This window comes from Cajanus cajan, chromosome 2 (assembly GCF_000230855.2).
Source record: "Cajanus cajan strain Asha chromosome 2, NIPB_CcT2T_4, whole genome shotgun sequence".
Taxonomy (NCBI): Eukaryota; Viridiplantae; Streptophyta; class Magnoliopsida; order Fabales; family Fabaceae; genus Cajanus; species Cajanus cajan.
The window spans coordinates 80862973-80885883 of record NC_138518.1 but is presented as its reverse complement, the minus strand read 5'-3'; the positions used below and the strand labels follow the sequence as shown (position 1 = coordinate 80885883).

General features: G+C 36.6%; 3 protein-coding genes across 3 annotated transcripts; 2 read left to right on the top strand and 1 right to left on the bottom strand.

Annotated features, from left to right (window-relative positions):
• The first annotated feature begins 1754 nt into the window (after positions 1-1754).
• LOC109799492 (cationic amino acid transporter 1) lies at positions 1755-4196 on the top strand. The gene is made up of 3 exons (XM_020360062.3): positions 1755-1895; positions 2133-2552; positions 2635-4196. The coding sequence occupies exons 2-3, from the start codon at positions 2144-2146 to the stop codon at positions 4062-4064; spliced, it is 1839 nt and encodes a 612-aa protein (XP_020215651.1). The 5' UTR covers positions 1755-1895; positions 2133-2143; the 3' UTR covers positions 4065-4196.
• Positions 4197-7318: 3122 nt separating this feature from the next.
• LOC109799478 (Ubiquitin carboxyl-terminal hydrolase family protein) lies at positions 7319-11850 on the top strand. Its single transcript, XM_020360050.3, has 2 exons — positions 7319-7426; positions 8703-11850. Exon 2 carries the CDS (start codon positions 8792-8794, stop codon positions 10067-10069), a length of 1278 nt encoding a protein of 425 aa, XP_020215639.1. The 5' UTR covers positions 7319-7426; positions 8703-8791; the 3' UTR covers positions 10070-11850.
• Positions 11497-22128, bottom strand: DDB1A (damaged DNA binding protein 1A). The gene is made up of 19 exons (XM_020359945.3): positions 21815-22128; positions 21686-21734; positions 21544-21603; positions 21352-21443; positions 20388-20439; positions 20176-20238; positions 20009-20058; positions 19118-19193; positions 18363-18572; positions 18120-18226; positions 17830-17938; positions 16903-17103; positions 16551-16766; positions 15364-15474; positions 14153-14428; positions 13532-13806; positions 13048-13399; positions 12676-12960; positions 11497-12455 (listed from the first exon to the last, which is right to left on the bottom strand). Exons 1-19 carry the CDS (start codon positions 21916-21918, stop codon positions 11874-11876), a joined length of 3270 nt encoding a protein of 1089 aa, XP_020215534.1. The 5' UTR covers positions 21919-22128; the 3' UTR covers positions 11497-11873.
• Positions 22129-22911: the final 783 nt, after the last annotated feature.

The window sequence follows — 22911 nt, the reverse complement described above, 5'->3', positions numbered from 1 at the left end:
TTTTTCTCTCGATAACATTTGTATCTGTCAAATGATACACTCGTAATCTTCTAGTAATCTGAAGGTCGATCGAGAGCTCTGAGTTGATATTTCGACTGGGGAAAGTACCTGCAAAAGATACTCCGACGTTCAAGTCATGACAAACATGAATATCGATAGTAATAAATAAACAGTGACTTTACTTCGAGATATGAACTATTTATACTAACATTAAGGAGCCTTGTACCAAGGTTACCAAATTAGGTAATACACTTGGTAATTGACTATGTTCGTTGATTAGCTATTATCCACTAATTAAGGCTAATTAACAACCACTTACGGGGAGTCCAACTTCTTCACCTAATCGGCTATTAAAGGTGTCAAACGGGTTTTAACTATCGAGGGTGTCGAACGAGTTTCGGCTACCGAGGGTACCGAAGGAAGTTGCACGTCCTTAGAAGGTTTTTGGCCATCGAAGGTGTTGAATACAGCTCGACCACTAAGGGTGCCGATCGAGATCGACTACATTTATGCCGAGGGGTATGTCCGAAAGGCCTTCCCCATACAACATTTAATTTACAATTTTAGTTTTTCAATTTTAATCTCGCAACTTTAGTCTCCAAATATGTAAAATCCAAAATTTTGATAAAACTAACAAATGTTCATCTATTATCATTAAACCATTATTTAGAAGATTAAGTAAATAACTTCACAAATAAATTTAATAATATTTAATTTAAATTAAATTATACTTTTAATTTTCTATCCTCATAAAAAATAATTTAAAAAATATGAAAATAGGTGATAATAAGAATAAAAAATATAATTTAATATAAATATTATTAAATAATAAATATTAATTAATTATCACGTTATTTATTTAATTAAAAAATTATAATTAATGTTAGAATTTAATTGATTAATATATAATTAAATATTTAATCATTGGACCAATTACGAATTATACAAAATAGAACGACTAAATTTTTTTAAATAATTTTGAGATATAAAAACCACGAATTAAATATTATATAAAGATCAAAGTGTAATTTAGTATTTTAATTAGTATATATTTTTATAATAATATTTTAACATGTATAGATTAACACATGGGATGTCAAAATCAATATTTCCCCTTTTTTTTCTATGTAAGTTATGTAATTGAGTTTTTTTATATATAACTACTTTTCTCATTCAATCATTTTTTTCCATATCAATTTTTCTTAATTAACTCGTTTAAATTTATTCATCTATATTTTTCAACGTTTTTTTTTATAATCATACACAGTTAACTCAGTTATAGATCGTTTGATCCGATCCAACTTTAACAACATAAAAGACACTAAAAGTAGAAAAGAAAAAAAAAATATAGTTAAATTTCGTTGAACCTAAATACAAAATTAGTTTTCTTTTTTTCGTCTGGTTAACGTACTATAACCATGCATTCAACAGAAACATAGCCTGGAAAGTTAGCTCAATCTAGCAAGTTACTCTTTCAACATGAGGGTATACATGCCTATCAAAATGGACCAAATTAATAAAAAATCAATGAAACCAAATTAAATAAAACCAACAAAATATTAAATTAGCCTATACAATACAATCACGAAAGATCGATTTAGCTCTGAAAAAAATTAAATTAGCTTATACAACCACGAAAGATCAATTTAGCTCTGAAAATGCACAATCTTAGTAACGAAAGGTAGACAATTCCTTATTAGGCACACGCACACACTCATCGTGACTTATATTATTATTGTATATATAATTCAAAGCACTATTGACTCTTGAATTACTTTCTTTCTATCTCTCTCTCTCTCTCTCTCACGCCGTCATCTCTTACCTTTTCTCCCACCTTCACTCCCTTAATTTGTTCCGATAGATTTTACAAGTTAATTTCCTCTTCATAATTGTCTGTAAGTAATTTAATTTTATTACATAGGTGCATCTTTATTCCTCTCTCAAACTTAGTTTGTGTCGTGTTAGTAAGTATCAGGAGAATAACGTCATGCATGTCTTGACATAAGAGGAAAAAATAATAATATAATAACATGGCAAAACCTAATGAACGTAAGAAGTTGGAATAGATTGGTAGGGTTGTGGTTATGTTGAAATTAACGTTATTACATGGATGTTGGTTGTGATGTATATAGAGAGGAGCAAAATGGAAACGGAAGGTGGGAACAGGGTTGCGCGGAGAAGGGCGTGCACGTTTGAAAGAGACGATTTCTTCCCAGAGGAATCGTTCAGGAGCTGGGGTAGCTATGGGAAAGCGTTGTGGCAGACACCCAAGAGGTTCAAGACTCAGGTCATGACCCGATCCAAGGACGAGACCGAGCTAGTGGCGTTGAAGGGACGGAGCAGCAACGAGATGAAGAAGACGCTCAACTCTTGGGACCTCATATGGTTCGGCATCGGCGCCGTCATCGGCTCCGGCATTTTCGTCATCACCGGCCTCGAGGCGCGCGACGCCGCTGGCCCCGCCGTCATCCTCTCTTTCATCGTTTCCGGCCTCTCCGCCTTGCTCTCCGTCTTCTGCTACACCGAATTCGCCGTCGAAATTCCCGTCGCAGGTTTTCCCCCTAATTAATCCTGCCAAAATAGTTGAGTCCTATTTTATTTTTGCCGATAATTATTGTTTGAGAATTTTTTCAGGTGGGTCATTTGCGTACTTAAGAGTTGAACTGGGAGACTTGGTGGCCTTCATAGCCGCCGGAAACATCCTCCTTGAGTACGTAATAGGCGGCGCCGCCATATCACGGTCATGGACCTCATATTTTGCGACCTTATGCAACAAACAGCCTGATGAGTTTCGCATAATAATCCCCAACATGGACCCCGACTACAGCCATCTGGACCCCATAGCCGTGGTGGTTCTCATAGCCATAGCCATGCTGGCAATGTTCAGCACGAAAACCTCCTCCGTCTTCAACAACGTGGCCACCATCATCCACTCCCTCATCCTGGTCTTCATCGTCATCGCCGGCTTCATCAAAGCCGACCCCCAGAACCTCACCCCCTTCGCCCCCTACGGCGCGCGCGGCGTCATCAAGGCCTCCGCGGTTCTCTTCTTCGCGTACTTGGGCTTCGACGCCGTCTCAACCATGGCGGAGGAAACGAAGAACCCCGCCAGGGACATTCCCGTGGGCCTGGTGGGGTCGATGACCATCACCACCATCATCTACTGCCTCCTCTCGCTAACGCTCTGCCTGGTGCAGTCCTACAAGGACATCGACGTGGACGCGCCGTTCTCCGTGGCGTTTCACGCCGTGGGGTGGGACTGGGCTAAGTACATCGTGGCGCTTGGCGCCTTGAAGGGAATGACGACCGTGTTGTTGGTGACTATCGTGGGTGAGTCTCGCTACCTAACCCACATTGCACGCACGCACATGATGCCTCCTTGGTTCGGGCACGTGGATGAGAAAACCGGTACCCCTGTGAACGCCACCGTGGCAATGATCATGGTGACGGCGGTCATCGCTTTCTTCACCAACTTCCGCGTTCTCTCGAACCTGTTGTCGATCTCCACCCTGCTGATCTTCATGCTGGTGGCGGTGGCGCTTCTGGTGCGGCGCTACTACTCGAGTGGGGTAACGACAAAGGGGAATCAAGTGAGGCTGATAGTGTGCCTTGTCCTGATCATGGGGTCTTCGTGCGGCATTTCTGGGCTTTGGGCGAAGGAGGTTGATGGTTGGGTTGGGTATGCGATTTGTGTGGTGTTGTGGGTGTTGGGGAGTGGAGGTCTTTGCGTTTTTGTGCCGATGGCGAAGCAGCCGAAGCGGTGGGGGGTGCCTTTGGTGCCGTGGCTGCCGGCGTTGTCCATTTTGATAAACGTGCTCCTTCTTGGGTCAATCGACGTGGAGTCGTATATTAGGTTTGCGGTGTGGACGGCGTTTCTCTTGGTTTACTATGCTCTTGTGGGGGTGCATGCTTCTTATGACACTGCCAAGGACTTTGAGTGCAAAAGGAATGCAAACCAGGTTGAGGTTGAGGTTGAGGTTGAGGTTGAGATTGAGAAAGTGCTCAACCAGGTGGAACGGGGGGTGCACGCTGTCGCTCAACCAACTATATCCCAAAAATGTTGACTACCTCATGCTTTAAAATAATTATACAATTATTTATTTATTTATTTATTTATTTCTCTAAAATATTATATAATTCCATATGACCTCTAAGTTGTATAATATTTTATGTAAATGAGATTTTCATTCCTTTCATTTTTTTCAATTTTATGTTCAATATTGATTATATGTTCAAATTATTATGCATGTCGTATACATGAATCTTTTTAAAAAGAAAATTGGTGTAACTTTTTAATAGTTCCCTTAAATGAAAACTTTGGCTCTAACCCTGATTATATCATTACTATAATTCAATTACTTGAGTAGAATGTATAAGTATTTTAAATTCTTTTGATACAAAGTTCGATTTTACATATACAAAAATAAAAAATGCAGTAAAATTATTGATGAATTAGATTATTGTCTTTAAAGTAGTACTACAAATAAATATAAATTATCAAGTAAATTAATTTAAGATATGAGAAATAAGCATATTTAAGACATAAAATAATGTATATATATATATATATATATATATATATATATTTAATATATATATGTGTAGTATATATTTGCTTATATATAATTTATGATATATTTTATATTTTATATTTCATATTCAAAGTAAAACATGTCTTTTTATATAATAATTATTATTATTATGATTATTATTATTATTATAAAATAACTAATATATTTAAAGATACAGTTTAGAGTAGACATATGTTTTTAGAGTTTTGAGAACTTATTTTGATACAATTTAAAAGAGTTACTGCGAATTTCTCTACTTAAAAAATATATAAATAAAAAGTATTTTTCGTGTAAAAGCTCTTAAAATTAAATATCGCGACATTATCTACTTCACGCCCGAGGAAAACCTTATGAAATTTCACAATGTACATTTCTAAAATTATAATATAAAAAAAATAATTAAAAAGTCATGAAGTAGTCTAGATGTGAGACCCCCCGTACTGACTTTTCTCCAACTCACCTTCTCTCTAAACTTCCACTTTCATACTTCACTACTCTCGCTTCTCCTTTCTCTCATTTTGAACTTGTGGTTTTGGTGACTGAAGGTGCTGATTGAAGGTTGAAATTCTTGTCGAACCGTGTTGTGCGGAGCCTCTTCCTTCATCTTCTTCTCCAACTCTCTTCCTCTTCATTCCGTTTCTCTTCCCGGAAGCTCGGATTCTTCACCCGAGGTAAGGGAAGTTAGTTTTCTTGCTGCGTTTTGGTTGAAATGGGTTTGAGAACTCATTGGGTTGTTAAAGATTGTCGGATTCTTGGCTGATTTGGGGGAAATATTGAGTTTTGGGGACTTTGGGGTTTTGAGAAAATTCTTGGTTTTTATTTGATTTGTGGATGCATGTATGAAAAAATGTCGTTTTCGAACTCTTGGATGGGAATGTGACACTTTGGCTGGATTGCATGTACTTGAAAGTGATTTTACAGGTGTTTGGGGAAATTTTTGAACTGGGTAGGGTTGCAGATGAGCTTCGCGCTGAGCGCTGTTCATCCCGCTGAGCGCGTGATCGCCAGGGGACCTCATTTAGTCAAGCTCGCTGAGCGCCTTGATGAGTGCGCTGGGCGCGCTTGAGAATGTGGGTCTCTGGTTGGCCCTCGCTGGGCGCGACTTGGACTGCGCTAAGCGCGATACCCATTGTAACTTGTTGTTGGGCTCTAGAGGCTGCGCTAAGCGCGGCCCTTGTCGCGCTGGGCGTGAGACTCCTTGGAAGTCTTAGCCTCGCGGGCGCTAGGCGCAATTTTGAATTACGCTGGGCGCGAGACCAAGGGGTGGTCTCTGCCTACCCCGCGCTGAGCGCTAGGTTAGGTACGCCGGGCGTGGGAGACTTCTTGAAGTCTCTGCCTGGCCTGCGCTGGGCGCAATGGATGTTGTGCCAAGCGCGGGAGAGCCTTGTGCTCTCTGGCTGAGTCCTGCTGAGCGCGAGCATGCTTGCGCTGGGCGTGCTGGCCCCCTGGTGCTCTCTGGTTGTACCGCGCTGGGCGTAACCATGAGTGCGCCGGGCGTGGGGATGAGAAATCTTTATATGTTGGTTGATGTTGTTTTATACTTAGTTGAGTTGAAATAGATGAATATATTGTGATGACTAATGGATGATGTTGGTTGATTGATGTTGTGTTGTATACTTGTGTTGTGCTATAAGTTGACATATTGAGTTGTAAAGTTGAGTTGTGTTGAAAGTTGATGTTGAGTTGTCCAGTTGAGTTGTGTTGAAGGTTGATGTTGAGTTGTCCAGCTGTGTTGTGTTGCAAGTTGATATGTTGAGTAGCAAAAGTTGGGTTGTATTGAATGTTGATATGGATTGTTGTAGGCCTAAATGGCTGAGTTGTTGTAAGCCTAAATGGCTGAGTTGTTGTAGGCCTAAATGGCTGAGTTGTTGTAGGCCTTAATGGCTGAGTTGTTGTAGGCCAAAGCGGCTGAGTTGTTGTAGGAGATCTCCGAGGTGATATGCGTGACGACGCATTTGTATTCAATTGCTGGTTGGTTGTATAAATTGATGGATAGTAGAATGTTGTTGTATTGGCGGTTGAAGTTGTTCTAATTACTTGAATTTTGTTATACGTTGTTTCTTTCTATACTAGCTTACCCTTTTCTGTTTCCTTGTGGTTGGACTGCTATGATCGTACTATGTACGAGAGCAGAACAGGAATAGGTGTTTGGTTCGTGATGAGTAGGCAGCTGGTAGGCGGAGCTGGCTATGTTTGATTGGTGTTTTGTTGTAGTGGCTACTAGGTGTAGCGGTTGGCGTTGTATCTTGTAACCCTAGTCGGAGTAGGACTTTGTATATAATTATATTCTAGAACCTATATTTATATACTTGTTCTTTCTGCCTAATGTTTCCGGTGTTCAGTGGTGCGTGTAGGACCTGTCGGGTCGTTACACTAGAAACCAATAAAAATTAACAGAAAAATTTAAACGACATTGTTTAAACAATTTGTCTCCATCAATTATTTCACATATATATTTTTTATATTATTTTTATTTCTTTCAAATTTCTATAATTTTGAGTTTTATTTTTTAATCCTTGTATAAATAGATGATAAAGATTAAAAAAGAAATAAAAATAATACATCGAGACCGAAGAAATATTTTTATTTATAATGACTTAAAAAGAAAATTTTACGCAGTTATTATAAGTACTAAATGGATATTTAACTTAATTTATCCTTTTGAATTTGGAATAGTGGTTGGCATTTTCTTTTGAGTAATGCTACATTCAATAAAAATCTGTCTTATTTTGGGTTATGACCCAAGCCCAGCCCAGCCCATTGAAGTCTTTTCTTTTTGACACTCATTTTATTGCTTTGCCTTAACCTAACCTCTTCCCTGCTTTCCTCACAAACGGGTTCAACACTCGATCATGGTGAGTTCTCTGTTTCTTAATCCTTATTTGTTTCTTACGTCAAAATCTTCACCACCAAGTGCTATTTTTCTTAATTGTGTGTGACTTTAGTTTTATGAAGATTCATAGAATCCCACTTTTAAGTTAAGGATGTCAAATAAAGTATATGTAGGATCATTAATATGATGGATGCGATAAGGTATATCTGCTGTGTCTGTGCGTCTGTTGGTTTTTATTTTTTAGTTTTCTGTTCTTAGGTCATTGCATTTCTGGTCACCATGTGAGGTGGAATAAAATGTCCAATGACTTTTTTAAAATAAAGACGTTGGTTTATTGGACCTAAGTCCTTCTCTTTCTATGGTGCAAGAAAAAAATATTCTGTTTTAACTGCATAGGTGATTGGTAGATTACTGGGTTTATTGCACAGCTAGTCAACTTAGACTATTGGTAATGAATTTATTAACACTAGTATAGTAAGAGAAGCTTTCTCTGGCATCATTCTGTGAAATAGAAAATTTATTATGCAGTTGGGATTAGATAGTAATCAAACAGATCAGTATGAAATAGAGTTTATTGTAACAAATTTATTGCTCAACTATGTGTAAATATGGGTAACTTAATTTAGAGTTAGCATATACATCACTTTGGTTACAAATTTAGAGAGTCCTAGAGAAATTTGGTACAACTCTTACCTCTTGGTTTAATTAATTTCAGGCATCAATTTCTATTCAGTGTAAGCGTTGATTATGTTTTAATTTGTTAAATTTGAATCCTTTCTATCTTTCATTAATTCAGAATCATGTTTTGCCTTGTGCCCTCTTCCCCACATAAAAAGGTCCTTTAATTTTCAGTGAGCCTTAAATATTAAAAGAAGCCATTTGTAATATTATTGACTCGAGTCATTTGTACATGCTGTTGTACCATTGGTTTGGTTTTCAAAGGTTGACTGATTATCCATCTTAGATTTATCATGTGTTCAAACTGAATCATGAGTTTTTGTTCCTAAACTTCTGACTTTTGATAATCCAATTTTGTGTTTTATGTGTGTAGAAAACTTACAGAGTCCACTATTGTTGGCCTTTTGGCCCTAGCCCACATGAGCTAGGGCTGGCTCATCTGACAGATCTATAAGATTAATTGTGATGTAAAGAAATATATTAGCTTTTGGAAAGGTCATGCTTTCCATGATAATTAGCTCAAACATTTGATTATATTTTTGTTGTTATAATTTTGCTTTATTTTTGATCGTCCTAGGATATTGATTAAATTTTCTTGAATCCAATTTTTACATATGCAGTTGCATTTCTTGAAGCAATATGTGAGATAACTACAAGTGCGAAGGGCATCTTGCAGTCCAAGTTATGCTATCCATTATCAGTTTATATTATGTTTCAATGGTTATTTGGTATTGCAAGAAATTTTGGCTTTGTTCGCAGTATTCAACAAGGATACATTTACCAGCAGAAGTTTAGTCTGGTGAACGTAAAGTTGAAATGGGTGAAAGATAGGACATTGGATGCTGTAGTTGCTGGTCAGAGGGATCTTAAAGCAGCTGGGATCCTTGTTTCAATAATTTATTCTTCTTCTGAATGCTGCCTTCCAATATACCATCTTTCTCGCCATCGTGGACAGCTTGGTCTTCCCGGTGACCTCAAACTCTCCACCTTTATCAGAAGATATCCCAATATATTTATCGAGTCATATTTTCGTGATACTGGAGGCTCTCCTGTCCCATGTTTCAGTTTGAGTCCTGAAGCCTTGGAGCTCCATCGTGAGGAAATCAACATCCTTCGGCAAAGTCAGTTGGAACTCAGGGATAGGCTGTGTAAATTGCTTATGCTCACAAGTGATGGGGTCCTTCCACTACAAACCATTGACCAGTTAAAATGGGACTTGGGTTTACCTTATGATTACCAGCATTCTTTTATTCGGAATCACCCTGAAAGGTTCTCATATGTTCACCTCCCTGATGATCGTGTTGGCTTGAAATTGTTATTTTGGGATGACAAGCTTGCTATCTCAGAGTTACAGAAGAATGCTTTTCTACAACAAAAGGCAGATGACATAAAAATTGGATCATTAGCATTTCCCATTAGTTTCACCCGGGGTTTTGGTCTGAAAAGAAAATGCATGGAGTGGTTGAAAGAGTGGCAGAAACTCCCCTATACTTCACCATACATCAATGCCTCTCATTTGGATCCTCGTACTGATGTATTTGAGAAAAGGATAGTTGGAGTCTTCCATGAGCTCCTTCACCTTACCCTTCACAAGCAAACTGAGCGCAAGAATGTTAGCAATTTGCGTACACCCTTGGCCCTACCTCAGAAGTTTACAAAAGCGTTTGAGCGTCATCCTGGTATTTTTTATATTTCCAAGAAAAGTGATACCCAGACAGTTGTTCTTAGGGAGGCCTATAATGGCCTGGAACCTGTGCAGAAGCACCCCCTTGTACAAATTAGAGAGGAATTCGCAAGCCTACTCAAGAAAGGGCTATTGGATAGGAGTAGGGGTGTATACAAAAAATGCAAAGATACTAATTTGGTGGAGGGTCTGAGAAAGGAGGTTTGCATTGCTGAAAAAACTAACCAGCTTAGTCCTAAGGATGAATCAGGTTCCATGTTTCCTGAATATGATTCCGATGGCCCTCTACAAAACCCTTGCTGATATATGTAAAAGTGGTATTTATCTTTGGCTTAGTGAGAATCTTGAAATCTGACCTATATGGGATGTTGCATATTACTTCTGTTATCCACTTCTGACACTTGTGAAGATCTGTCAATAACCAAATATAGCAGCAATGCTATGATCTTAGCAAGGGAGAGCATTGTCTGATTAGATGTAATATTCTGGAATAAGGGTTACAGCTTAATCTTGTTAGAAGATTAATGGCATGGCAAAGATAGATACAGGTACAGCTACAGATGAAAATCTAATTTAAAAAGTGAGTAGATACTATAGTTCAAGAGCTTTCTTTGGCAAGTTGAGATGTTTGTTTCAGGGGTTTATGGGAGGTGGTTTTGATAAAAACGACTATATTTTTTCTGTTATATTAGTATATATATACAGCAGGGCTCTATGTTTCAAAGACCTCTGGCTGCAGTGAAACAGTTTTTCGCCATGAGTAATGATTGTCCAGGACCTATTTCTGTTGTGAGTTACAAACAATAAGGTCTTACTAAACCACAAAGGCGAGGTGTCTTGCCTCCATCCATTAAGACCAAATGCGAAATTGCGAATAAAATGGAATAAAACCACTTTTTATCCCTGTAATTAGAGCAGAGCTGCATTGATTTCTCACTTCATATTCTCTCAGTGACAGATAAGCTAATGGACGTCTTAATCTCTATTTCTTTCCCTTGAAAAACAAATTAATCCTTGAAAGTAATGAGGTTTAGTGATTTAAGATCTGATTATATTTAAGCTAGATATATACATGGACCTATATACATTTTAAATACACTTTGTCGATTCGTATAGAAAATTGTTGAACCTTGTTATTTTCTCGAAAACCAAAGCACATTTCATCCTTAAATTTGCCGAGAATGCAATTCTGTTGCGGATGCTCTTGCAAAGAAAGGTTTATCAGATCCCGGTAGCCTTAGAATTTGAGTTTCTTCAAAGTTTTATTTCCTTGTTTCTCACGGCTGATGCTTCCGTGTTGTGTATGAGCACCAGTTCCTGATCGTTGTTTGGGCTATAGCCCCTTCGGCTCATCAAAAAGCTATAAAGCCCCTTTTAATCCTTGTATCCTCTTAATTCTTAAATCAATCATGTATTCGTGTTATTTTATTTTGAATATTTTGCAATATTCAAAACATTAAAATATATATATTCAAATACCATTTCAGCTAATTTTCGTAACATTGCTCTTTTTTCATTTAAAACTTATTTTGGCCGTCAACGGATTTTCATACCAATTTTATAATATTATATCAATTTAACACAAATGGTATATATGCACTAAATAAAAGCTACTGCTCAATGAAATCAAAAGTCCTCCAATGATTAAAAAAAAATACAAATTTTCAATGGCCAGATTTATGCCTCGAAAATCTTTCTAATGACATTTTTAATATTCAACAAAAAAAAAATTAAACAAGTGAAGCTTTAGATATATATTGGACGTTAGATCCGACCACTCACCTGTTAACATGACAAGTGAAGCGTATGACAACTTGGAAGCGAATAATACAACAATGATCGTGTCCAAAAAAGTGTCGAATGGAAAGCAATATTATGCCTTGGAACACGACATGCATATTATACACCATTTGTGAATCATGTATTGTAAAACGCAAACCATTCCCCCTAGTCTCAGCAAAGTCGAAGGCAAAAGCCGGGGGAAAAGAACAACATTTTAAGTTATTTTAACCCCACCGACCCCCTCAAAGAAAAAATAGGGACGAACAATGTTAAACGACGACAAAAGAAAAATAAACAAACAACGAAGCTACAAGCTAGTATAAACTCAGTGCAATCTTGTCAACTCTTCAACTCTCTTGCATAACTCCTCTACTGAAACATCCATTGCCTTGGAAATCTCATCCATCTTACTGCGGTTGAGATCAAGAAATGATTCAATCAAATCCCCATCTAAAAAGTTTCTGGCTTCAACCGTTTTCTTCTCATTGTTAAATGACCTCCATTGCTCATGGCTGAGCCCTCCAACGCCTTTAATTACCTTCCTCAAGTTCGACTGAAGCTTCTCCAAGAAAACATACTGATCATGAGGAAGAGAGGCAATTACCCCAATAACACCATTAATGGTGCCAAAGATTACAGTTGGAATCTGGCCCACATCAGAATCTGGCAAGCGCATAACAAGGGAGCCGTGCCGGAACCGATTGATAAATTCCCCAAGGTGATACTCACCAACCACTTCAAGACGACCTCGCTCTTCATCAGTGGCACCTTCACTATTTTTCCGAACAGTGAACAGATTAAAACTATTTTCTGCACCTAGGTATATGTCATCATCAAGAATTTCAACGGCTGACATCCAATTTGCATTGTAGTCACGAGCCCTTTCCTCAATAGCACCTTCTTCATGCTAACAGAAACAACAATTTATCATTCCAAAAGAACACGGTATGCTCACTATGTATACAGAAATCAGTTATTCATCCAAAACAAAAAGCAGCACAATAGTTAAAAATTCAACAAAACCAGCCAGAAACTTCTAACTACGAAAGGAGAAAAAGGAAAGCACAATGATGGAAAGGTTCGCATTGAAGACTAAAGTTCAACATTAAGAAAACTCAGAAGCGTACCTTGTAGATTAACAAGGAAATTGACTTCATCAGATCACCAACTACAATAAAATCTCCTCTAGTTTGCACATAAAGTGCTAGGATGTGTCCATGATGTCCACATTCAGACTGCAATTCATGGGTACCATCATCCCGGAGTACCCACTTGTACAGCTGAATTTTTTGATTAATAGCAGCAAGCAATTTACCATTAAATGCATTCAAGCAATAAACAGCTCCTTTTGTCTCCTTTTCGGCAATTAGCTGTAGCTTTCCATCTTCAACAGTAAAAACAAGAATTCTTCCCTACATGTATTAAAATGGGCAAAGGAAGCAGGATATCAGAAGCTTTGACCAAGAAAAATGCTGAAAAATACAAATTTCTTGACTTACTTTGGTTGGTTCATTTTCCTCTGGCAATACATATGCAGTTCCAACACAGTAATACACATTATTATCATCTGAGAAGGAGCAGCTAATTATAAAGCAACCATACTCATAAGTGTCAAGAGAATAAGTTGATATGAACTCAAATGTTTGGTCATCCAGCAAGCGAACAAAGTGCATTTCAGAGTCTTCACCACTTGTTGGGTTGTATTTCAAACTACAAATAGCGAAAGTCCTAGATTGCTCCTGGTGGCAGATACGTCGTGCATGCTCCCCCAGCGGAATAGAGCGAATATGAAGTTTTTGTATGTCATCAATGGTTCCAATAGTAAGCTCACCTTCTTTTGCAATTGCCAAACTGTTTTAGAAGTAAATAGTGGATCATCACTAGTGAAGGACTTAGAATCAAAATGTACAAGATCCAAAAGCAGCACAAGGGGATATATCAATAATTAAAGTTAGTCAAACCAGCAAAGACCAAGCAAGATACCTGTCTGGAAAAGCAGCAGAATTGAAGGGACACATGTGACTCACTTCCTTCAGATTCACATTACTATAAAGTAATTTTTTGTTACTGCTATAAATCACAGTTGGTCTATCAGATGCAGCAAATACGTGGGTAGCATTCTTGGAAGAGAACGTCCGTAGTGTAATAGGCTGTGTTCCAAGGGATACCTTTTTCCTATCTGTTAACTCACCAGTACTTGTGTTCAACATAAAGTTTAGGAGATGGCCATCACCAAGGGCACATAGCAAGTAAGATATCTGGAGAATAAAATGAAAAGGCAACAAATCAATAGGATACTTTTAACAAGGAAACTACCATTAAACTTGTAACATTGGAAGTCTAGAAACGCCTTAATTTAATCCTTGACCAACATTACAAAATTAGTTAACATGAGCAGATAACAGTAAAAATGATATTAATGTTGCTGATCTAGCATATATCCCGCACAACTGCTTGCACATGTAAAAATCCGAAATCTGTACTCCAAAAATTGAACTTACAAGACATGCGCATTCCAAATCATGATCAAGCAATAAAAAAAAGTAGAATCAAAATAAAATAAAAACACAAAAAATAAATTAAGATAACTCAAGGAAAGCCTACCCCTTCAAAGGCACAAAGAAGAACAGATCGAGGTATGATCTCCCCACCTAATTGTTCCTTTGTGATGAGATTTAGATCAGGAAGAGAAAAAACTCTAACACTTATGTCTGTCCACATTCCAACTGCTGCTAGATGACTGTGATTGGGATTTTCACCAATGGGATTTATGTCCAGGCATGAAATCTCATACTCAAGTTGTGCATGCTTTACTTCCTGTAATATGCCATCTCCAATTTCAAGGTAAACTAAATGCCCTCCTCCTGTGGCCAACAAAACCTGCATCCAGATGTAACAATAATTACCAATTTGACAGCAAACTCAACGTGTATTGTAATAGTAAAATCCAGCAATGGAACTGCATATAGTGCAAAAGTAATGATATCAGTAGAGCTTGATTGGATATCAATACCAAAACTACTCGTGGGGATCCAGAAATAATATCAAAGGCCGAGTTTTGAAGTTGCGGCCAAGCACAAAATGTATTTTGCCAGCAGCAAAAATATTGATACTTCTGGACAATTAATTATAGTATTTCCATACTAACTAACCAAAATTATGTTTGGCTGAACAGTCAAAGATATAAAACAAATGCTAAGGAATTTTGCACAAATAAGTTAATGACCAAGTGTATCAAAATCTGGAATTTTCTAACCTTTGGAGAGGAGTTTTTCAGTGATGAAAAATCCTGTCAACTTTTAAGGAAATAAAAAAGTAAAATATGCATTGTAACTTATTTTCAGTATAAAACATGTTCCTGTTCATGTTGAAAATTTAATATTAGAGCTTCACTAAACACCAAAAAAACAGTTCATAGAGAATCAAAGAACATGATTCTTCAAGTAAACGAATTATTTGGAGTAGGCAATGTTGTCAAGATTGACATCTTACCCATGAGGTTTAGGTGAAAAAGACAGAAAGTAGAGGTCGTGACAAAAAATAGTTTAGAATGACTGAGAGGTCATGGTTAGGTGAGAACAGAAGATAGAGCACAAAAGGAGGCAAAAACCTCTCTCAATGTGTGACTAAGAGAAAGGGTTCTGAGCGAACTGCAATGTAAGAGATGGAATGCAGAGCACCAAGTCAAAGTTGAAAAGTGCGAGGCCGAAACTAGGCCTTTTGATTGAGGGAACCAATTGTAATTAGAAAACCACCAAGCAAATATCGCCTATAATTTTAGAAGATAACATTTTTATAAAGTATTGAAATCAAACCTGGGTAGCATTTGCTGTAGCTACATTTACTGAATAGCCTGATGGTGCATGCCATTCATTTCGGAGCTCTCTTGTTGTAGAACTGACCAGTCTTACAGAGCTCGAAGTGACCTGTTATGTTGGTTTATTAGTTAATGGCATGTGACTTTCACAAAATAAAATAAAATAAACTAAAAAACATAGAACAGCCTGGCAAAAGAGCATTAATTTCTGGCATCCATTTATGAAGATTATTCAGATTAACTACAAAGGAGCATGCATATTAGGAAAAATCAAAGTCTCATATCAACTAAAGATAAGGCAAACAAAGAGTTTATAAGTGAAAAACAATCCTCATCTTGTAAGCCGATTTTGTAAGATTAAGTTAGGCCCAAAAACAACATTTTAAGATGGTATCATAGTTATCCTAGATCTCCTAAAAAGATCACCCATCATTTATGCATGCATCAAGCCCAAGAGTGTTGGGCGTGAGGGGGATGTATTCAAAAAAATTCAAGTCCCACTTATCATAGATCATTAAAAAAGATCACCTACCATTTATCCACACACCAAGTCCAATAATGTTAGGTGTGAGAGGATGTACTAGGAAAAATCCAAGCGCACGTCAACTAGAAATAAGGCAAACAAAGAGTTTATAAGTGAGGGACAACTCTCACCTTGCAAGCCGATTTTGTAGGGTTAAATTAGGCCCAAAATACACATTCTAACTTCTAAGTATGTTTTTATAAGAAACCAAAATTTATTAAAATTATAAACATGAAAATATAACACACCTACCCACACACATCTATAGCAACATTACAACACCAGGTAATTTTTATATAGATGTCCATAAGATTAAACATGCCATTAATCATTATAGAAAACAAAAGGAAAAGGTTTTATTATACCAGAAGAATATCTATTTACAGTGATCAACATGAAGTTTTTTTTATTCATAATCAATATTAAGTTGTTTGAGTAACAATTTGAAAATTAAAGGAGAGAAATCCTGTAGGAAAAATACAATAAATAGGCAGCCTAACAGTAAAATTGATTATAAATCTATATCGATATGATAAAACAAATCCACAACTCTGAATAGCTTTCTCAATATCCATTTTTCTTAAACTTAGTCAGAGAGATGTAGGTGTTAAATCAAGTAGAAAAGAAACCCAGTACGGTGAGAAAATAAGGTAAGAACCTACTTGAACAAGTTGATTATGAACTGCATCATGGCAAAATAATGTCTGCACTTGAGAACAGAATCCCTCAATCTCTGTTTCTTCCAGCTCATCCTCAAGATTCATTGCTAAGATTCTTGTTTCACTTATAAAACTCACAACCAGAAAAGTGTCAAAAGGATCATCTGTTGAGGATCTTAGTGACCACATTCCTTTGATACCTTGAAGTTCTACTGATGCCTAGATCAAACACATGCATAAAAAATTAATATTTTGTAAATCATGTGTCACTTGATATAAAGATGTTTTCCTTTCCATTTCTACATGTCTTGGGTGCAAAGGTTCCTCCACAGAGGTGAGAGGAAGGAGAGCTGACCTGTTCATTAATTCCTATTCCATTACGAACAACGCGAAGAGAACCATCCTTGTAAGCTCCAGAACAAGTTACAACCTGACCTTGGCCCTGCCTTTCAAGATCTACCACACAGAAGTCAACAATAGGCCCCAAATTGACATACCTTTCCAATACTTCCACATAAGAACCTTTTGCATCAGGCTGTAGATTTAGTTTTATAAGCTGCATTTTACCATCAGAAATTGTCAGTATGTTTTGACTGAATATGGAAGCAAAAGTAATCAGCTATGGATATGCCATTATACACTTCAAAGTCTTTAAAGCTACATGAACAGAGGAAACAATGAAGAAGAAATTGCAAAAGCTTTCTAGTGCAAGTTTGTTCTTCCCCTCCCTTGCTATCTTGTATTATTAGAGTAAAAATATTAGAAGGAAAAAAAATACTTAGAAAAAGAACTTAAAATATTGGGTGAAGCAGCTCCCCCTTATATTGTCTTATTGCCTTATGTTCTTATTAATTTATTATATTATTTTATTTGTTTGTTATAAAGTTGGAATGTCAAATATTTATTATATATGCTGTAAAATTATGTTTGAGTACCAGGATAGGTTTTTTAAGTAACATTTCAAAAGTCTCTTCAAGTTCTACTTAAACTCAAGTTTGACAACCTTGCTATTTACTACATAAACAAAACTATGCTCTCTAAGCTATTTATTTAAAACAGTACTTGCAAGACTCCAAATTCTCAAACCTCAATACAATTAATAAGCAATAAACCCAACATAAGATACATATTCCATTTCATATAAAAAATAATGAAATAAGTCATAGCCTCCATACTAGTTCAAAACTAGTACCTGGGGAGTCAGAAATTTGGAAATAATTATCTTTATGTTATGAACCCAAAACGAAAATTTATACAGTAATTTTTAAGTTCATTACTCCACCTGTGAATCTCCATAACTTGAACCAATGTAGACAAAAGCATTATCAAGGTATGATATTGTAGATGCAATGGAAGTCTCCCCAAGGGGCTCAATTTTGAGTCCAGTAACCCTACAAAATAAATTTGCATGATAAACCATAAGATTACAACAGTTAAAATACTGATCCATTGGTTTTTCTTTTTGATAAAAAATACAGATTATTTCTTTAAACAAAATACTAATAGTCTAATACTCCAAGACAGCAACAAACTGTTAAGCCAACATGAAAATGAGAATGAGAGATCACATACTTCTCTTTCTCATGGGTGATTACAAGTAGGCTAATCATCCCTGTATGGTCACCAAGTAAATATCTCGAACCATCAGGATCAACTCTTCCATAGGCTTTCGTAATTGACTGAAAAGCACATAAGGCACAATCAAGATTTAAGAGAAGTCCAAAAAACATGTAATGTATAAATACAGTCAGCAAAAATTCAAAAATTCACTGCAGATGATTTAAATGGGAGTAGCAAAAATATTCTTTAACATACAGGTCTGATTGGGATAGCCTTGAAAGCATTAGCACTGCAATATACTATAGTTTCTTCTCCGATAATAAGCACACCACAAAGAGGTGGGGGAACTGGTATCAATAAATCAGCTCCATTATCAAGATTGTTCTGGGACCATGGACCTTCAACAAAATCTTTATCCTTCAGTGCAACCTCATATGTTTTAACATGACGAGCATCTTTGTTATCCTGTCATTGATGAAAATATAATATCAAAACATCAAATTGTATGCTAAACGCAGTTATGTTTTACAATCAAATATATATTGCATAAAGGAAATGCAAGAAAAATATGCAGCAGAAATTTTTCATAGATGAAAGAATCATAAAAACATTTAATACATAAGTTATGCATAAATATGAATATGCCCAACCATAAACTGAAACTAAAAGAGTGCAACTATGACATATGGATCACAAACGCTCTTCAGCACTCTTTAAATTCTATCTCAAAGCTGTGTCAACAATTCTAATACAAGTCCACGTGATGCTGACTCTTCTATGTCACTTCTAAAACGCAAATTACATGTATTGCCTGTGAATATTTTTGTTTCTTCTGTGTCTCAAATATGTCACTTGACTCACTTCTAAGCCCCACCCACCCACTCCCAAGGACCAAGATAAAAGAACAGAGGACAGCAAAGAAGCAAAATAAGACAACAGCTCACAGAGCCTATTCAATAAACTAATCAACTAACAACACCAAAAAACATAGGTTGAATAAAATTAGAAACCTGGTAAAGAACCACAATAGTTGGCTTTGAACAACCATAAAGAAATTTGATATCCAAAACTTGGAGCTCCTCAAGCCTGAAAACAAATGCATCATAATTTTAATAAACTATATTAGAAACAGAAACAAAAGAGGGAAAAAGAGAAACAAAATACAGAAACAAATGCATCATAATTTTAACAAACACTCCTCAAGCCTACTTGTCAAAACTGGAAGCCACAAAACTCTCTAACCATCACTTGGCTGGTTGATTTAATGGGGCCAACCATTGGGAACCCTCATTTATTTCTCCAAACAGCTAAGGATGTATTGGAAAGCAGTCTGCGATTGCTATTTTGACATAAAGAACTCATCTCAGATATTTTATCTCAAGACTTGACTGTGGCAGTCCAGTCCGAGACCAAGATGTCATAACCTATTACAACATCATGGTTAATCTTTGACAGGCCATACAACCACTTGGCCAAGATAAATGATTTCTTTAAGGCAGATATATTCAAAGCCCAAGATAAATGAGGTATCTTAAATGTCAGACCAGTAGAAAATTTGGATTTTAAAACCATCGCCTCAATTAAACATAAATTAAGCCAATTAGTATAAGTATATTCATACTTTCTTTTGTTTTTTCATAGAAAGCTATAAATAAGTTTGCTGCTGACCCAAAACCTTCATGCATGAGATGCAGAATCCACTTTTCAATCTCACCTTATGTAAAGACACCAACTATATCCAACTTAACAGGCTCACAGTTCATACATGCACAGTTAGGACTGTGATAACTGGTAATCATTAATCAAGGTTATAGACTCATGGTAACAAGTACTACATTTATGCATACCTAGCAAACGTAATAGAATCTATGTGTAGACAACCAAGAGAATAATATGATTACCTTATATTAAATGCTTCCTTGAGCTGCCCTTTATTGTCAAACGGAATAACCTGGAAGATCAATGAACAGTGAATCATTCAAATACTTAATATAACACTGTAAATTAAACATATTGTTATTCTAATATAATATTTTTACAGAATAGTGAATGAGGAGAAGTTGCATACTTTAAACAAACCATCATACAAGTGGAGTCCAATCAACCTACAATCAGGATCAATAATGCCAATCTGCAGAAAAGGAATGGGATAACAGCTGAACAACTTTCATCTGATCCTAAACTAGATAAAGCATTAACGTTGTTAAAAATATCAAAACTGAAACAATACAATAACTACCAAAGTTTTATTAGTAGATAGACGTAAAACAATTTAAATACCTGGCCGTTATCTGTGGGACGACCTATACGGTCAGAAACATCCCCCATTGCCCTGGATGACATTAACAGAGAGAATTAAACAAATAAAAAAGACAAACATTATTTCCTTTATTAGGAAATTCAACTTATAATATAATATACAGAAATTGGAAAGCCTTATTGTTTCTTTGAGCTATTTTAGCTCACTATTTCATTTTTGTTCATTTTTTAGGAGGATTTCCACCACCACCACCCTAAACATGTACAATCTCTTTCAGACTTACACACATGCACACATTTAAATTAGGGACCCATTCTTATTTTGACTCACAATTCCCAACTTAACTCCAACTCTGAAGTCCTGTTTGGATCCCAAAAGACCCAGACAATACCTATTGAATTAACATAAGTAATGTCAGGACTCAGGAAAACATTTCAATCTTTATTCTTCACAGAAATTCCCAGTCAGTAGGCTTAAGACACTGTACTTCAAAACCAACAAGTTGTCAACCAATAATCCCACTCTAAAGAAATTAAAAGAAGCTTCCTAACGCACAAGACTCGGTCTGGGGGAGGTCAGATGCATTCAATCTGGATTTTGTGGTCATACATACCGAACTTGCTATGTTAAGTACAAGCACATACAAAATACATGTGAGAAACATTATTTTCTCCGCACTCCTTCATCTGGCAACACCAGAAAGCTTAGCTGTGATAAATAATGTAGTTAATCTATTAATAAAGATACCGCTTCAAAGTTATGTAACTCATTTATAAAATGCATACAAAGTTCCCTGTTTTAAACCAAGTAACTAATTGGATTATTGCATTACAGAATTCACAAAGAGATTGTCAGTACCCTAGATGACTGCTTGTACGGTTCCTAAATCATAATTGCTAAAGATTAAAATGAATGTTGATTTCAATCTTCAAAAAAAAAAAAAAAAACACGAGTAAGTCGTTGCTGCTGCTTCCTCGTGCATACCTTGTGACAAGCTCGCCAGTCTCGGAATCCCATTGAAGAACACAGAATTTGTATCTTTCAGTTGCAATAAAGAGATAATCCTGTGCTTCACCCTGTTTGAGACCAAAACATGCACACAAAAACAAATTATGAAAGAATAAAACTAAAATACCAGGCAAAAACTAAAAAATTAACATGTTACAATTGTCTCACATGAGGGCGGAAGAGTTCGAGTGTGGCAATTCTTCCGTATATTGGAACGTCCAACATAGGCTGCAAAAAGCGAGGGTTGGGTGTCACATTTATCCGATAGAGAAGACAAGAAAACGATTGGAGTAATGGAATAGAGAGAGACCTGCAAGCCCTGAGGAGAAAGCAAATGAATCTCGATGCGCGTGCATTTCCTGGAAGAGAAACGAAGTGAAAGGGTTAAGAAATTGAAAGAGAGGAGAAAGGAACCCTAAGAAGAAAGGGAAATGAATACGCGATAATGAGATTGAGGTCTTGAGGACTGGTGAAGTTGCCGACGCATGAGTGGGTGACGTTGGTGGGTTTGTGAGCTGTGACTACGTAGTTCCATATACTCATCCTTCTCTCTTCTCTTCACTCTCTCACAGTCGATAGGGGTGAAGAATGAAATCTGAAAGGGTTCGGAGTGGTTAACCGCTTCGCTGCGCCACAACGCAACAGCGACCTCTTTCACTCTCACAATTTCTTAAGAGAGGACACAAGAGAAGTGTGGAGCGGCTTTACGCTCTTGCGGCCTTGCCCTCGTTTCAATCAGGCCCCGGTAAAGTGAGTGTGTGTGTGTGTGTAAGTTGGTTTTTTTTTTTCTTCTTTTTTTATTTACCTTTTACATGATTGTGAGTAGAGAAATAGGATAAAAAAATAGAAAAAATAAGTGAATAAAAATTTGATTGTTTAATCTAAAATAAATAGGTGAAAAATAATATCATATATGTTTGATAAAATATAAAAAAGAATAAATAATAGAATAAAATTATAAAGAAATACCGAGTACAAGTAAAAATGTAAGAAATAAAATATATAAAAATAAAAACAAAATAATAATTTTTTTAAATCAAAATCACTTGATTAATCTAATTAAAGGTTAAAAATAATTTTTTAGTAATGAGTTGAACAAATTATTGAACTTAATGCAATAATTCTTATTTGACAAAATGAGAAATCTATTATTGTTCCAGCCAAAAGGTGGACTAGGATTTTCTTTCCTAGATCAAACCCCTGAGTCAGAACATTCAAGAGTGTAATCTGCCTCTTATACTATCTCGTCCATGGGCCTCACAGGCCCCGTGAACGCGGAGATTTTTATGACAGTTTTAATATGGAAATCTTTTATCATTAAAGATATGATTTTATCTTTAATACCAGATCAGTACTTACGTGGGAAGGTTTGATTGGATTCTAACCGAGTCCCCTCCATGTAGAGGAGTAAGATCGGGCTTTTGCCGAGTTCACCCACGTGGCGAGGTAAGGTCGGACTCTGGCCAAGCTCACCATGGGGTCAGGTCGGGCTTTTGTCGAGTTCACCCACGTGGCGAGATAAGGTCGGACTCTGGC